The sequence below is a fragment of the Phasianus colchicus genome, chromosome 8 (genome assembly GCF_987193195.1).
Source record: "Phasianus colchicus chromosome 8, bPhaCol1.hap1.1, whole genome shotgun sequence".
Classification (NCBI taxonomy): Eukaryota; Metazoa; Chordata; class Aves; order Galliformes; family Phasianidae; genus Phasianus; species Phasianus colchicus.
This window is the reverse complement of record NC_143443.1, coordinates 10,908,129-10,925,278: the sequence shown is the minus strand read 5'-3', so window position 1 is coordinate 10,925,278 and position 17,150 is coordinate 10,908,129. Positions and strand designations below refer to the sequence as shown.

At 37.2% G+C, this 17,150-nt stretch overlaps 2 protein-coding genes and 1 non-coding gene across 14 annotated transcripts in view; 2 read left to right on the top strand and 1 right to left on the bottom strand.

Moving 5' to 3' along the window:
- The window catches only part of DNAJC12 (DnaJ heat shock protein family (Hsp40) member C12), a 34,978-nt gene extending 29,649 nt beyond the window's left edge, over positions 1-5,329 (top strand). For all 12 annotated transcript variants that reach the window (XM_090144886.1, XM_090144895.1, XM_090144894.1 and 9 more), the window contains 3 exons: positions 1,125-1,264; positions 2,144-2,342; positions 4,185-5,329. In XM_090144886.1, coding sequence (XP_090001012.1) covers positions 1,125-1,264; positions 2,144-2,342; positions 4,185-4,279 — 434 coding nt within the window. In that variant the 3' untranslated portion in view covers positions 4,280-5,329. The remainder of the gene's footprint in view (positions 1-1,124; positions 1,265-2,143; positions 2,343-4,184) is intronic.
- Positions 5,330-6,307: 978 nt separating this feature from the next.
- CTNNA3 (catenin alpha 3) overlaps positions 6,308-17,150 on the top strand; it is a 447,191-nt gene continuing 436,348 nt past the window's right edge. Inside the window, exon 1 of the mRNA XM_090144866.1 lies at positions 6,308-6,678. The gene's annotated coding sequence lies outside the window, so the exon portion shown is untranslated. The remainder of the gene's footprint in view (positions 6,679-17,150) is intronic.
- TRNAS-UGA (transfer RNA serine (anticodon UGA)) lies at positions 10,484-10,565 on the bottom strand. The gene has a single exon. It is a non-coding gene; the product is annotated as a tRNA-Ser (tRNA).

Genomic DNA, 17,150 nt, shown 5'->3' with positions numbered 1-17,150 from the left:
CCCAACTAAAAATTGTAGAATAATTAAGTATACTTTTCATTTTGGTTAATGCACAAAGCTTTTCATTTGGATCCTTCCTAATTGTTTAACTACAAACACTCCCCTGGGACAGCAGAGCTGTGTGTGCAGCGGCTGTTATGAAAGGCTCCCGCCCCACTGCCTCCAGCAGAGCTCTCAGCCAGATTGCCTTTCCCTCTTGATGTGTCATCCTGTTCCAGTGAGTTGGCAAGGGGAGGCTGAAAGGCAAAATAGGTAGGATGTCTCACTTTGGTTTTCTCTGAGAAGGAACCTCTTGAGATCTGGAGTTTGAGAGACAATCTACCACCTGTTAACTATGACAATCATCACTAGTATTTGATTGACTTTGCATCAAATTCTGGCTCATGCGGTAAGAAGAAACTTCCATGGTCGTAGCCCTACAGCTCCCTCTAAAGTCAGTGAAGCTTAGTAACTCAGGGGAGGCCAAGTGCCAAATGTTAGAAAGGTTTTATCAAGAAGTATTTGATGCCGCATTTACCCAAACATTCTGTGTTTACGTTAAATGCCTTTTCACATTGCTGATGAAAGTTTATGGTTTTATATTTCATCAGCTTAACTAAGCTCAGTAAAGAGTAATTAAAATAACTTTATTGAAAACTTGTGACACTAGAAAAGGAAACTGCAGAACTGCCTTCCCAGCGTGTCGTCTGTTGTTTGATTTAAGCTCACCGATTTTGTTTGGGCTTTATATTTCAAAAGAAATCTAATTTGTAAACTCGAATATATGAATAATAATAGTAATAGATCACTGTAACACAGGTGGCTCTTAGATAAATCTAAATCTTTATAACCTTTCTACAAATAGTAATGTGTAGCTGCATCCTTAGTAACCATTTAATGAAAAATTATCCTGTAGGGAAAAGTGAGAGCTCTCATTTGTGCAGTCAGGTATCCAAGACAACATTTTAGCATATGTGGAAAAGCTACCTAATTAAATGCACGATTTAATTATTTTTCACTATAGTTAGATTCCTTTATGTGCTTGTTGGTTTTGCTTGTCAATTTACCTTGTGCTGCTGGTAGACCTGAATTGATTTCACTGAGAACAAGTATTGGTTTTAGCATCTTTTTGGGTTGTTTTGTAGTGGAGAATTTCCAGAAGCTGCAGCAAGCTAAGGAGGTTCTTATCAATGAAGAGAGTCGAGCGCGCTATGATTACTGGAGGAGAAGCAAAATCACCATTCCTTTCCAGCAGTGGGAGGCCTTGAGCAGCTCTGTGAAAACGGTTGGTGTTGTCTATGTCTGAGCACACAGAGAGGAGGTTGGGTTGACCCAGGAGAAATGCTCCAGTGGGGGAGAGTGAGCTGCCACAGGGTTTTTGGGATGGTGCAGAATGATTTCTGAGGGAACATTGGAGGGCTGTAGAAGACCATTCATAGTCTGGTTTTAGGCTGTTAGTTTTACAGTAAATTCTTCAGATTGCCACTTTCATGTGTATTATCTACATGTTAAAGCTTAGAAATAGATGTTCTGAGGATTGATTTCCCTACTAATTTTGCTGGTGTGTTTCTACTAGGTTCTAATTCCATGATGTTTGATTATTTTCTGCATTGTTGCAGTGCATGATTGCTACAAATTCACATGGTCAGATATTTAGACAGGTGAATGAATGTTTCCCTTTCCAGTCCTGCCTGCCTCAATTCTGCTTACTACTGATGTTTGAGAGCCTCTTTAGCTGAATCATTATGCCTGAGTTTAAATGTTTGATGGAAGCATCTCACCAAGCATAGCTCAGTTCCAAACAGGAGTCATAATTTAGACTTCAGTAATAAAAGCTTTCAAAATTGTCTTGCTTTCAAAAGGGACACTGAAGTCAAAGGCAGCTTTGAAAATGGAAATAGAAGTCACTCAAGCCCTCTTAAAAAGCATCTCAAGTCATGTGGCATACATCTAGGTTTTGTTGTTTGTCTTGACCTGACACAAGCTATCCTTTCAAATGCTGTTTATAGTGCGTTACCATGTTTCCTTCTCCTGTTCACCTGCAAGCTTCTCTAGTACCAGACTGTATTTGATTATTTATTACAATGTAGGAAAGAAAAAATCAATTTTTTTTTTAAAGCATAGAAATTGGTACATTGTTTTTTTTATTTCTGCATTTCTGTAGTCAATGCACTGGGCTGTCCAAAATAAGAAGGATCAAATGCTGGAAGGTCCTGACTTGAACAATAGCAACAACTTAACTAATGAGATTTGGACCCAGAAAACTGAAAACAATGAAGATGGATTGTCTGATGGGAACAGAGAGCAAGATGTTGCAATTCCTGATGTAAAACCACAGTCTTCAAAGAATCCAGACTCCCCAAGTAAGTAAAACCAGCAGTTACAGCAGACTGCAGAAGGCAGGACTGCCCTGAAACTGAGGCTTGTAGTCATGAAGAATTCTTCAGAATAAGACATCTGGTAGCTTTTTTTTTTAGTGTGGTTTTGGATTGGGATTTTGTTATAGCTTTTAGGATTTGTTTTTTCTTGTTTCTGAAGCTTTCAGGCCTTTCTCCCTCCCTGCCCCCAGTTTCTTTGCCTGCTAGATAGTAAAACCAATCTTAGTTGTTATTAAATCAAAATGAAAAACTCACTTTTCCTGCTAGATTGAAGTGGGTAAAAATAATAAATTATTTTCAATGATTAAAAAAAAAAACAAAAACAAAACAAAAACAAACAAACAAAAACCCCAAGAAACAAATGCCAAGACTTTAAATCATATTACATAAAAATTTAGATTCCTTTATTTTTTTCCTTTTTCTTTAAATCCAGCATTCAATACTTATGCACATTTGCATCTGAGGAGCTAATGAGGATTAAAAATTTAGGCTTGAAGGTTTCTTTTGTATTTTTTTTTTAAATAGCACGCACACCAGAATAAATTTCAAAAGCTATCATCTGGCCAGCTAATATTTCCTATCTATTTTTAGGTTAGTATATCTGAACCAAATTTAACTTACCACAAAGGCCACCCTCTGTTCTGTTTCATACTTTAGCAGTTTCATAATGTTACATTATAATATATGTATATGTATATATTATAAGATTATTAGAGAAATATTATTAAACATTTGTCATTTCTTCTCAGTTTGACTGAACAGGGAATTAAGATAAACTGGGAGGAAACAAAAGTTAGTTTATAGAATGCAGAAAATAAAGTTCTACAAACAAATGCTGGTGAGATGTAACTAAAAAATGTAGTAATGAAAAATAACAACTTATAACATTATACTGTTTGTTAATTTAGGTAATTAAATCAGCTCTGTAGACTTCTGTAAAGGAATTACATTTCAAAGTAAACAAAATGCCACCTTGTTCCTTGTGTTAGTAAGCTTTCTTTGAAGGCATCTTCTTTCTTACAATTTTTGTTTTCATATGCTCTTCATAGATTTGAAAGTGAAAAAATCAAACCCATGAAAAGCCTACTTGATGTATCCAGAAGGCGCACATATGTACATATATACCTGATGTTAGCATGTTGATAACTTTCTTTGGATCCATCCAGGAAAACTTTTAATACTGGATGCTCATTTGAAATGGAGATAGATTTGGTTTCTGTCTGCTAGTGCAGAGGAGTTACAGACCACAGCTCAACATGTGCATTTCAACCTGAATGAAATAATTTAACAATAAATCTAGTAACAGGTTTCAGCTTCCTGATGTAGGAAGATCATGTTTTAGTATTCCCAACTAATAGATCCTAAAAATATAGTTCTGGGCCTGAAATAAAATATGTAGGTAAGGGCTGAAAAACTCCTCAACTCCTCTGTGTGTAGAAAGAGTCAGTTCGCTTCCCTTCAAGCTGCTGCCATTCACATGCTTAGAGACTAATCCTGCCACCTTTTCTGTCTCCTTCTTCAGATTAAGCAAGTGATTTTTGTTCACTCTTTCATTCTAAATTCTCCTTTTTAGAGTTCTCATAATTCTTACTGTTCTCCCTTGACTCTTTCCAGCTGATATATATCTTGAAATTTGGTGTTTGCTTTGGTTCTTGTTCAAATGGTGCCAAGAATGCAGAGGTTGTCCCTGCTAGTCACGAGCACTTGAAAGTGACTAAGTTATGACTTGCTTTTTGGAGGAAGATTAAGTTACTATTTCAAACAACTTAGTATTATAGATTTGTAATAATTTATTTGCGTTTCTCTCTCTTTGTTTCCCCCCCCCAGGATTTTCGGAGGCAAACTACTGGCACTTACGCTTCCGCTGGTCAGGGGATGCCCCATCAGATCTTCTGAGGAAATTCAGAAATTATGAAATCTAAAATGCAAAATACACAGTAGTGTGAGGTCATCTATTCAACAATTCAGTATTTTTTGCAGCAGTTTTAAGTTATTTGTATTTTGTATTCATTCATTGTGATTTGAATGTTGTTTGAATAAATGTCACGTCTGTATCTGTTAACACACATTCTATGAGTATTACAGGCAGAGGTCTGTTTTAATGAGAAGGTTCAGTAAGCAAAGCCCTTTTCAGTATTAATGTAGAGTGATTTGGTGTAGTTATCAAATTTTTTGTATATTGTTTCTTGTGTTTTTAAATATTGTGTGGTAATAATAATTGTATTCTCAGCAGAACCAAAAGTCAGTGCTAGATTCCAAGGTATTACTATATTAAATGACAATCTACCAAAAGCTGTATGACAATGAACTTAAAACTGTGCTTGCTTCTAAACTATGTACTTTGGTTCTCTACTCTATTGCATTGTACTTACTGCAGTGATTTGTAATGCATGCATTCACAATACTTCTACAAGCCTAACTTGTTGGACAGTTGTAATTTTGCAATATAAATGAAATAAGAACCTTATTATTATCCAGCAGTTAACCGTGGTGGATCAAGCACTCTCAAAAATCACTTGCATTCTATCATAATAGGTAAGCTTTTTGCACCAACTGCTTATTTTAGAAGGCAATTCCAGAACCTTGCCTTATTGGACAGAAACTCTTCTTGTTAAGATTTGTTGGTGGAAATCTGATACCTCTTGTATGTGTATGCCAGCATTGTCCTAGCGTAATAGTTACTTTCTTCCCTTCTGTGGCCTCACAGACAGCGTACAAAATCCTGATATGACCCTAAGTGTGAAGAATCAGGCCAGCCTGTATAAATGTGTTTAAAATCTAACTTAAGTTTTTGAAATGTTGAGTGACTTCTCAAATTCTGTGTTGTGTCTATTTTGCATTTGCTTCCTTTTTTTGTAATCCTGACTGATACGTCAGCTAATTGACATTGTGTTTTTTTTGTGTGGGCAAGTGATTCTGACAGCAAGTGATTCAAATAAAATTACATACATACAGAAAGAATTGTTTTTTTTTTTTTTTTAATGAAATTCAAGAGATCCCTCTTGAATTTCTTATTACTTGTCCCATCAGCAAGGAAACATTTAAGGGAGTCCAGTTATGAATACTGGCAATTTCTGTGGAAAGTCTAATCTAAGAACTGTGGCCTTTTCTCAACATGGAGACAATTGTATGACATCTCTTCTTCCTGAAGAAACACATTTGGCCTTGTTATGCTAGTAATATGATGTGCTGACTGTCCTGTCATGCTTCTGTTTGGTGTTCATCTGCGACAAGCTGTAATGTAAATACTTGCCACTGCAACACAGATAATGTGTATGTACCATTAGATACATTTGTATTGTTGTTCAGATGCCAGTTTTCTTTGCAGGAGCTGACACCAGTGGTAACTCCAGTAGTGTTTGCACCAGTTTGTTTATAGAAGCTCAAAGTAATGCTGTTCTGTTGTTACAGGTTCTGTTGTTACATTGATCCTACTTTGACATCATTAGTGACAGCTATTTTTACAATGCATCATCCTGCTTATACAAAATTATTGTGTTCTTTTCCCTTGTATATTTTGCAGCTGAAAACAGATGATAGTAATAATTCTTTGTAATATCTGCTAAATATTATTACATACTTCTCTCTATGGAAAGGTATCTGCTCAAGAAAGACTTTCAGTCCATTTTATCATGGAAGGACAGTAAATAAGGTGAAACGAGAGGAACAGAAGCACTAGTCCAAGTAAAGAATACAAAATAATTTATTTTTCTCTCTTTTCTGAAAAGATGGAAATACAACTAGCTGGCCTACTTGGGATCAGCTTTCCCTCCCCATTTCATTTGCAGAGGGTGCTTTAGTGGATGATTTAGCACCTAACTGACATGAGAGCATATAGGAGGTCTTTGAACAATAAAACTGTTTCTTATGTCTTTCAAAGTGGGCTGTTTTGCCAAAACACCTTTGGATATTTGTTATAAATAAATAGTTGCAGATATCAGGAGGACTCTGAGCCCTGCTAGATTTCTGCTAGGGATCAATAATCTTATATTTACCCTAATGAAGAAGTCAGATTATTAACTGATGCTCCGGTATGCTGATATAGACATTTCTTACACTTACTTATATATTTGAAAAGTTCCAATTCTTTTGTGTTTCAAATAGAACTGAATTAACCTGCTCCTGGTAGCATTTGAATCAGTGATTGAGCACCTGGTGGGAAGGCAGGGCCAACCCAGGGGAGCTCAGGTGCATGCAGTGCAGCTGAGTGACTGGAAGGGCTGGAGCCAGGATCCACCCCTTCCCAGCCATCATTTAAGGGTTGGCAGCGGAGGTGAAGGTATCTTGATGGAGGTCTCTGCGTACCTGGGGCTTTCCAAGGGTAAGTAGCTTCTTTTCTTTATTTCTGTGCCTACAGCTGTTGCATTTGAGCGTATCCTCACTTGCTGCAGCCTAGGACCTTGTTGCTCTGCTGTTATTGCTGCACTGTCCACTGTGTCTCAGTGTTACACCTACCAAGCCCAGTAGTACTGGAAAACAGGAGGAATCTGTGCAGCTTGTTTCTGCTCTGGAGCAGTAGTGGTGGGACCTCACCTGCTAACCAGCAAGAACAATTAATTGGAATGGCTGGGCACCCTCATTATAAAGAGGAAAACAATGGGCACCTGACAAATTACTCAGAGCTTGATAAGCTGGGACCTTACCCCTACTCCTTCTCAAGCAGAAGATGTTTATTTTTTTCAAATATATATCTAGTTGTGTTTTGAAGCTTGGTTGCTAGTAGCATGGGAAGATGTGCTGGCCTATGTGATGTTGCTTGTGATAATGTAGTGCCTTGGCCTCTGCACTGGTAGGCATATAACTTACTTGGCTAAGACTCATGCTTAGACGTAAATTGGTGGAGGGGATGTATGCTGTGTCACTTGAGCTCTGAAAAGATGTAATTATAACAGCCAAGTGTATGTGGCTTTTTAGTGGCCAAAGGAAGAATTTAGTTTAATTTGCCAAATGGTGACAGCTGTGAAAGGCCAGCAACAGTCACAGGTGGTGTGTGATGATTAGGAGCTGCAAGCCACAAGCTGGGGAGGGGGCAGCCACATGAAGGACTGGGGGATGAGGTCCTACTTTCCTGTTTAGCTCTTATGGGTTGTTTACATAGATAACAAAGAGCCCTGAAACTGCTTGATATCTGGGGAATCTGACTTGGTATGTCTTGTACTGTAAAAATTAATATATTTTAAATTCCTGCTGTAATTCCTGGATTTGTGCAATTTCTGACTATGTAAGACAGAATATTCTAGTCTTTCACAAACTTCTTGTTTTGCTAAGTATCTTGCTAATATTTCCCAAGTGGCAACGTAAGAATTAAAATGTCAATGAATACAAATAGTATAGAACTTAAAAAGCTCAAGTTGAGTACAGCTGGATGATAGGTAAGGTCATTTTCTGAATGGTTGTTTTATTCTTCGGAAAGGCAGAAAAAAAAAAAGCAAAAAATACAGTTCATAAGCTATATAATAGAAGTATCCCGATGATTAAAACAGATATCGACGACCTTTAATTTCCTGAGCACAAACATTGCTATCATAGACTTTAATATCCTGAAATAAGAAACCAGACTGTTGGGAAGGTAAGCAGCAAAGCTGTTATAAAGCTGGTGAAATTACACAGCAAAAGATAAAGCAACTTCGTAAGCCATCAGCTTCTGTCCCCGTCAGATGAGGTGATGCTTATCAGTTAGTTTATGCTGGCTTTTTTATTGCAGCTCAGTGTATGTGCTTGTCCTGCAGCTATGAGTCACCAAGCCTCTACTTTGACGTGTGCACTGTGTATGTTTGCTCTTTTGCTATACTTGTTTCTTCCTTTCATGTTAATGAAAATAAGACTCTTATGATCTTTTCTGCTTGTCCCAGCTTTGAAAGGATTGTATCTGAATAATTACAATGCTGCAGAGCATGGAGATTGAGAAGCTTTATGAGTCTTAGGTCTCTGGTATATATCCCATCCTGTCACAGGTGGTGGAAGTTGCAGAAAACGACTTTTTTCTTCTCTATAGTATTTTCTCAGTGTTTTGCTCTTGCTTCCTTCTTTTGGTGTGTGCAGTGAATGAGAGGGATTACTTCTAAAATAGGAGATTTGCTGTCAGTGTTCAGATGATTTTTATTCTTGATGTGCAACGTAGTTTTCAGCATGTTTGATGAAAAGATTTGCACGCTGCTTTGTCAAAGCTACTTCTCTGAACATATCCAATGACTTGGCACCAAAAGCCTGCAGTACTTCTAAGGAGATGTAGTTTGACTCAGATTTCAGTCCCTGCAGAAACTAGACTTATCAGGACTGTCAGAGCTGGTCCTTTTCTAGCAATTGATTTCCGTGGTGCTTCCAGATTTCTGCTTGGTATCTGATTGCCAGCTCTCCTCCTTTCTGATCTAACAACAATGTGTCAATGATACCTAGGGGAAGGGGAGCTGGATCATGTGTGGTAAAGTGCAGAGGAGAAATAGACTATTCCAGCTGCTTGCACTTTGGTGATTTTGGTACTTTCTGCTACCTGTACTTGCTTCCAATGTATCTGAGTCTTTCCCAGGGCTCTCGTGACTATGCTTGACCTATTACTGCCAAAGGACAAAGTTCCTTGCTTCAGGATGGATAGCTCATGACAAAAAGGAGCTTGGATATCTTAAGCATTCCTCTGCTAGAGGTACACTAAGCCAGGTTTGGGGCAGAAAATTGTGCAGAGTTGTAGACACATGGAACAGTATGTTGCTATGCCCATGTGTAGCTTTTGGAGCCTGGACTCCAGCATTGGATTCACTACTGCTTTTTCTCATTCTTATTGTTGAGCTTTGAAAAGGGAAACAAAGGAGAGACCTGAACCCAAGATTCTAGTGCTGCTGATACGCATATAGTCTTAGACAGTCCTCAGTTTCTTTCTTCTGTAATTACTAAAAACAACCATACCCTTAGAAAAAGTAACTGCAACTAAAACCGTATGGCTCTCCCCCTACAGGGTCTTGATGGGAACAATTTCATAAGTCTAAGTGAAGAGTATGGGTGGGAATTAACTTGTGTGTTTGCTTCTGCTTGTTGATTTTTTTTCAACTGCAAAATTTAGGGAAAATCAGTTTCAAGTAGGAGATTTGTGCTGCTTTTCTGACACACTGACTTCTTGTTTTGCCATTCAAAATTTTAGATAACCCTTTGTTTTGGCATTTGATGCTTCCATCACTAGCGAGGTTCCAGTGGAATGACATAGTGAAGATGTGGTCTTTCTGATAACCAATTATTGGGTTGGTGCTTTGTCTTTAGATTGATAAAACAATAAAGTATATATTTTGGAAATGAGATTTTTAAAGTAGTCAGGGAAAAATTTCAGAGTTGTAGTGGAGAAGAAAAAAGCCCACCCACTGTGTTTTACTTTTTGACTCCTTTTAAAGCTTTTTATTACAAAATATTGTAATGCTACCCAAAACATCATTACACAAAACAGAGCTTCTCACATCTGTTCCAGATTAGCAGGATGTGTGTGATCTCCAAGTTAAAAAAAAAAAAAAAAAAAAAACCACCAAAAGAGAGTTTACATTCTTGAAGGATTAAACTAAATCAGTTCTTCTAAATGAAAAGGAATTTGTTTTTGTGTTTCTTCTTTGAAACTCACTCTTAAAATTGTATGAAATTGTGCACATGAGCAGAAAGCTATAAATGATAAGAAGAGATGGCACCATATTCCCTTACTGGAAATACGGGAGCAATCAGCCCAGCTTCCTTCATGAAAAAGAAAGTGTGATGAAGGAAATATGTTTGGGATAGAGCAGTTTGCTGCTGAGAAATGCTTATTTTTATCAGCTGTAGGACATGGTGGAGGAGAACAACCCCAGCTCTGCACTAGAGCACTGCCTCTTCTGACCACAGAGGACCAACCTGTGATAAGCTGTAACGAGCCGTGGGGAGACAGCTCAGTGTCCACCCCTCCTCTGTTGGTGCTTTTCACAGGTGGTTTTTGTTCTCATGTTGGAAACCTGCCTTGTGTCATACTGCTTTTTGGGTTTTGTTTTGATAAAAGCAAAGGAGTGCTCTGAAAGAACTACCTATGAGTTGCAGGAGAATAAACTCACGTTCAGCAGCCAAAGAAGGCACGAGAAACAAAGATAACAAAATGACCTAAGAAAAGCATAGCCCATCCAGGCCGCAGCGAGCAGGGTTCGAACCTGCGCGGGGAGACCCCATTGGATTTCAAGTCCAACGCCTTAACCACTCGGCCATCGCTGCTTCTCGTTACATACCGCCAGGGCACAAATCCTTATCGAGTCTTCCTGCTGCGGCTCTCCCCTCCCCGAGCGCGCCGGGCTGCCAATGGGAGCTGCCGCATCCCGGCGCCCCGCCCCAGACGGAGCGGCCGAGCCGAGCTGCCGGCACTGCCCGTTCTGCTCCGGCTTTCGGCGGCTCTCTGCCGCCCTCGCTCTGCCCGTGCTACGTTTGGGGGCGGATTCGGTTATTTAAAATAAATCACGGGAAAATAAGCATCAGTTTCCGTGCCGCTGGCTTATTCAGTTTGCGACAAGAGCTCTGTTTGCTCCTGAAAACCAGTCGTGCTCGGGAGCCTCTGCAGCGCTCTGAATTCAGCACTGAGCCTATGAACTGCATGTGTATCAGGATATGCTTTTTTTACTGTGGTGTTATTTTATACCATTTTCTGTTTTTCTCTAATTCTGTTCTCTGAGGTATTAAAAAAGTGGTCTATCACGTGACTTTTTTTAAACCGCAGCCAAAGTGGTACTGGGTGTAATTCCACCCTGGCCCGTTTTATTTTGTATGAGTTACTGATCTAAAAAATCTGTTAAGCCAGCAATATTTTTGGTATTGGGGAAAGTTCATACAGATCTTAAAATAGGCTCATCCCGTTAGCTTTTAGGGCCTTTCTATGGAACCTGAGCTGGGGGATATGCAGGAGAGCTGAACATGAGAAAGCACAGCTGTTTCATAGTACTAAAGAACTCAGTGAACTTGTTTTACTTCAGCAGTATGTAGTAAATGCTTTTTATCATTTGAATTTGAGTTAATACAGTTAGAAAGCTGCAGTTTTTGAATTTCTATCTTTACGTGTTTGACAGCAGCTATTAGGAGTCTGTTTTATTTTGTACCATTGTCAGCTACCTGTGACTCTGTATGTCTTTTTGTGTTAGTGTGGGTATGTTTAAAAACAAAATCCCAAACTTCTTTTCAATCTTGAGTTTGTGTTCTTGCTGTTTAGTGTGTTTTAGATAATGAGGCATACTTTTTAAGTACGAACATATGGAATGGTTCTATTATTGTACCTTGTATCCCCCACCCTGCTCGTTAGTTCAGCATTATGATGACCTTTGTTTCAATTGCTGATTGCTAAACGTGATCTTTTGTTGATGTCCGTAGTTTTGTCTGTTTGGGTAAGGCTTGCACAAGCTGTATGATGCCTGCTAAGATACTGTCTTTATAAGCCTGTGGTATACCCAGTAGCATATACAGGAAGGTGAAAAATAGGATTGTATCACATTCTCATTATTTTGTAAATAACAGTTCCTCAGTAAATAGCAAATGCATGAAGAGCAGGAGGAAGAGAAACAGTGCTTTCAGTATGATCAAGTCTAGTTGTATATGATACCAAAGATAAATAGAAGTGGACAGTCAGAGATGGTGTTGATGGAGAAACAAGTGTTTTTCAGGTGTAAGTACCTGGAAATACTTGTTGAGGTTTGTAGTACAAATGTTATTTCAATGTTTTTAAGGATGTGAAGACAAGGAGCAAAGCTGTTTACTTCTATACTAATGGAAGAGCTGAAGATTCATTGCTGTTACAGAAAATAGACTACTTGAAATCCACACAAGTAGTAACTTGTTTTAAGAAAGTACTATGAAATGTATGAACACTTCTATTACACAGAGTCAAAGGGAACTGAATTGTAGTATACCAAAGTTGAGATTTGGTAATAGTTGTAGCCATTTCTGAGGAAACTGAAACATAGCAGTAAAATCATTCTTAAATTCTAGGTCAAAATGCCTTTGTTTTTAGACTGCAAACAATTCTTGTATTCTGTTGAGGAAGTGTAATACTACAGCAGTTTTGGAGAACTCTGTACGCTACTGTACAGTAGTATTATATTGATGAAGCATTTTTAAAAATCTTTTTTCTTAACTCAAGTGTTAGAACATACTTCTTTAGGTAAGAATTCTGGATAGCTAATACATCTCACAATGACTGCAAGCTGAAAAAAATACGGAAATTATGTAGAACTTATCTTGAGAGATTTCTGACCTGCATAAAAAAAAGTTAAAGAGAAAATCAGAAATATTATTTTAATTACTATTTGATGTGGGTTTGATTGCAAGCAAAATCCATGTGAATGGTATAATTAATGTAATGTACAAATGCTCATGTCACCAGAACTCTCTTGTTGTTTGATTGCTGTCCTAATAACTGTCCTAGAGATTAATAGCACAATATTTGTGTCTCATCAGTTATGCTAATTAGCATCAATATTAAACAATGGAACCATACTTTGAACTTTCAACCCAATCTCCTTTAAAAGATGTTTATTTTAAATTTACTGAAAATTTTGTTGGAAAGACAATTATGTGCCTTGTATGAGAAAGTGGGCAAGTAACAGACATCAGCATGGTGTGTCTGCAGAATTTAGACTGTACTCAGCCTTCGGATTTAATGGAAATGCTCCCACTGCTCATTGGCAGCAAATCCAAACTGCTGCTTTAAACCAAATTTATCTGATGGGAAAAAAACAAAACAAAAACAACAACAACAAAAAAACCCACACCAAACAACAACAACAACAACAAAGACCTCCTACAGAATACCAGTTTGAGCTCACAAATGGTAAGTCCATATCCTTGGGAGGACTGTATACCTGAGCACAGTTTTGTGTGGTGACTTAAAATGGCTTACAAGTTGTTCACCTAGAAATGTGTTGGCTATACAGGAATAAACCAACACATTTCCAAGACAACTGAGGCTTGAGGGTTTGGACCTGGAGTACGAGGAACTTACCTCAAGAGCTCTTACACTGCATTAAGCCTTTCTTGATTAAGAAACGCCCTAGTCTACATAGCCTGACCACTCCAGTCCCTTTTGCCAGGGTGTAAGAAATGAATACTCAGAGACATCTGAAATATACATGTGGTGTCCTAAAACAAGAAAGCCTAGAAATATACTCAGTGTCCCCTGTGTTTGACAATTTGGAATTTAGGAAAATTTTGAATTTAGGAAAATTTACTTCCTAAATAGATTATATAAGAAACATAATTTTTCTTTATGTGTTTGTTGCAGGTATTTTGTATTCACATGAATCCAAGACTTGAGATAAAGATGCAGTTTCAATAAAACACAATCGCAAGAGCTGGCAAGTTGTTGCAAATGACACATGCAGTATTTGTATTTAACCAGCTACATTCAATTTAATATTGAAAAAACACTCGCTCCAATTGATACTTGAGTTAGAGTGACCTCCAGTGTTCTTTGTGCAAGCTGCAAGTAGAGTAACAGATAGGATGTGTTGCAGTTGCTACATATAAGGAGGAATCTTCAGTACTTCTGCACAATCTTTGTAGTAGAACAGTGGTCAAATAGGAGGAAGAATGGTATTTGCAGAGTGCTGTTTGAATTCTAGCACTTTGCTACAAAACTATTATTGCCAAAAGAGAAAGAGATCTCAATATAAAGGAAATAACTAAGAATATTTCCAAGAACGCCTGCATTAACAATATCTAAAAAAAGGCACAAGCCTGAAGTAAAATCCTAAAATTAATTCTTAAATTGTAAGAAACAGGCAGCTTGCCAAGCACTATAGTGTTTCCCCAGGTGTGGGTACTTAATAAAGAATGCTATCTATTTTTCACTACCTTATTTTTAAAGATCTTTAAGTCCAAGATACCTGGCTAACCTGGCAATGTCAGAAGAGAGAGGGGAATAGAAAACTAGTCTCATGCAGTTTGAATAGCTTCCGCAGCTTTCAAGTAGGCACTTGACTTCTTGATGTCTCTGCTGGCTCCTCAGGTCACCTTCTATGGATGTTAGAAGGAGGGAGAACCTTGCCCTTAGGAGGTAGTTAAGTTCCCCTATTTTAGAATGGTATGAGCAATTCTTGAGAAATACTTTCTGGTATCTGCTGGAGGACACTGAAAACAGCTAGGCATGAGACTAAAGGCATTTGATATATCACTGACTGAAAGTGGGAATAACTCTTATGCACACAAGCGGTTTATTTCATTATCAGAATTCATGCATTTAACACTGCTTTATAAATATATTATTCTATGATATCAAATATTTTGCACGTATGGCATCTGTTTTTAAATGGGAATACAATTTACATTTGACTGCTTTCAGGAAGTATTATATTATTAAGAAAAAAATCATGAATTAAAAATGAAATTTTAATATATTTACTTAGGAAATGCAGGCTAAACTGAAACCATTAGTACTTTAAATTTTTGTTCAGGATGGTACTAAATATAACATAAAGAGTAAAAAAGCTTTTATATCTCTCATGAGCTTTTAATGAATCTCTAGCAGGCCAAAATTCAGGATAAGAGGGAATGGCTTCAAGTTGTGCCAGTTCAGGTTGTTCAGGAAGTTCAGGTTGAAGATTAGGAAAAACTTCTCCAAAAGAGTGGTCAGGCACTGGAATGCACTGCTTAGAGATGGTCAAGTCCCTGGAGATGTTCAAGAGTCATGTAGATGTGGTACTAAAGAATAGAGTTTAGTGGGAAATGTTGGTAGTAGATGGGCAGTTGGTCTAGCTAATCTTAGAGGTCTTTCTCAACCTTAACAATTTTGTGATTCTATGAAAATGAACATAGGGTAACATAAAATTTCCCAATGGATAAATGTATTTTGGAAAGAGAATTTTTCTTCCAAAGGAGTCCTAAAATTCCTACTCCTTTAATCAGTTAGAACTAGCAAGAACTGGACATTAGAATTAATAAAGGAGAGAGAAAAAGCAGTTTCAAGACTTACACAAAATAATGGCAGTAGTAGGATAAATTTGCCAATATTATTTTATATCTTTAACTTCTCTAAGTACGTGCTGCAAAAACTATAATAGAAATATGGGAAGATCATCATAAACAACCAGCAGCAAAAATATGTAAGTGATAATCGGTTTCCAAATGTATCCTTCAGCATTAAGTAATTTCTATAAATAGTTGTCTTGACAAATATGGAACTGCTTCCCAAGCACTTAAACATTTCACTTTTCTTCCTTTTTTTTTTGGACCTCAGATTTCATTTGGTTATACTTCTTTTATCCCTTCTCACTCTCTTGCTCTGTGCCCTGATATTTAATTAATTAATCTTTTTTTGCCTTACAAATGCAATAATTTCAGGATTTATTCATATTAAAAAGCGTGACTTTACAAATGCAATTATTTTATTAGACGTTATTAATTATATGCATCTGATCTTTGCAACAGAAAAATTAAATTAGATTCTGCCTGTTAAGAAACATTTACAGCAATGTCAGTGGAATGGTAACCAAGTACTTCTGGGCAACTTAAAATATTCAAGAGTAAGTTTTATGTCTCCCTTAAAGAATACACGCGAATTAATGAATCCAACACAGATTGCAGATAGTACTAGCAACACTAAAGTAATTCAAATTTCATGTTTTATTACTGAAAAAGCTAATGACTAACAATAACAAATAATGCTGCATACTTATTTTCCCTTCTGTAAACTTGTTCCTTCTATCAGCTCTGAAGATCGCTTAACAAATCTGAATACCTAAGCCTTACGATCACGAAAAATAAATTACTTCAGACAATCCCTTATAGCTACGTTTTCTCATTCTTTGTGCTAAGGTATGGTATTGGTTCTGGGGATCAGTTTCAGCTACAGAATCAAAGGTTGCTTTCATTCTGGGGAAGATATAAGATTATATCACAGCCTGCCTTTAAAGGATATCGTTTCTTAAGCTCCAGTAAGTAGTAATTTCTTCTTGCTTTGTTGCTTGCCCTCACTATTATTCTACTTCAGTGATGTACAGAATGATGCTTTAATGCTATACTTCTGTATTTAAAAAATTCTGTATTTGATGTATCCTAAGCTTAAGGAACTCTTAGGGCATCTCGAGTATCACTGAAAGATTTTTAAGGGTCATTTTCTGTATCCATCTCTTAAACGCAATAATTATATTCATGGTGTATGACTGAGGGATTAAATATGTGTTATTTCTGGTTCATTTCTTTTTTTTTTTTATAAATTAATCTTAAAATCATTTAAGATTATTTACAGTAGAGTGATTTATCACCTTTTTGAAGTTGTTGTTGCTGCTTGCAGTAAAGGAAGTTAGACATGAATGCTTAATAAAATGAAAACTATTTTTCATTACTTGTAATTCTGACCAGTACAACAAATTAACTTCGCCTGTGAATCAGATACAAACCTAGTATAATTTCTTTTGCATACTCTGTGAGATTTCTTCCTAGTAAGCAGTTGATAGACTTGTCAACTTTCAAGGAGTCTGCATATCATCACACTATGATTTCTAGAACAATGTATTTAAAAAAGGGTCACATTTATTCTTTCAAGACATGGGCGTTTTCTACTATTCCTAGTTGTTCAGAACCCCGTGCTGTGTTTTTCTTCATTATTTGTTATCAGATACTTTCCAGATTTAGCACTGTCTAAGGTTACAAGGTTATCAAGAAATCAGTGTTGTTTTCTTTTTCTGCCATGGATGGCTGTAATTTTTGTGAATATGGAATTTGTTCTGGGACTGAACTACAACTATCAGATACCAAGAACCGAATGACAAAGGGAACTCACTGATCTAGTTATGATTTATAGAACTTTTCATCATTCCAAAT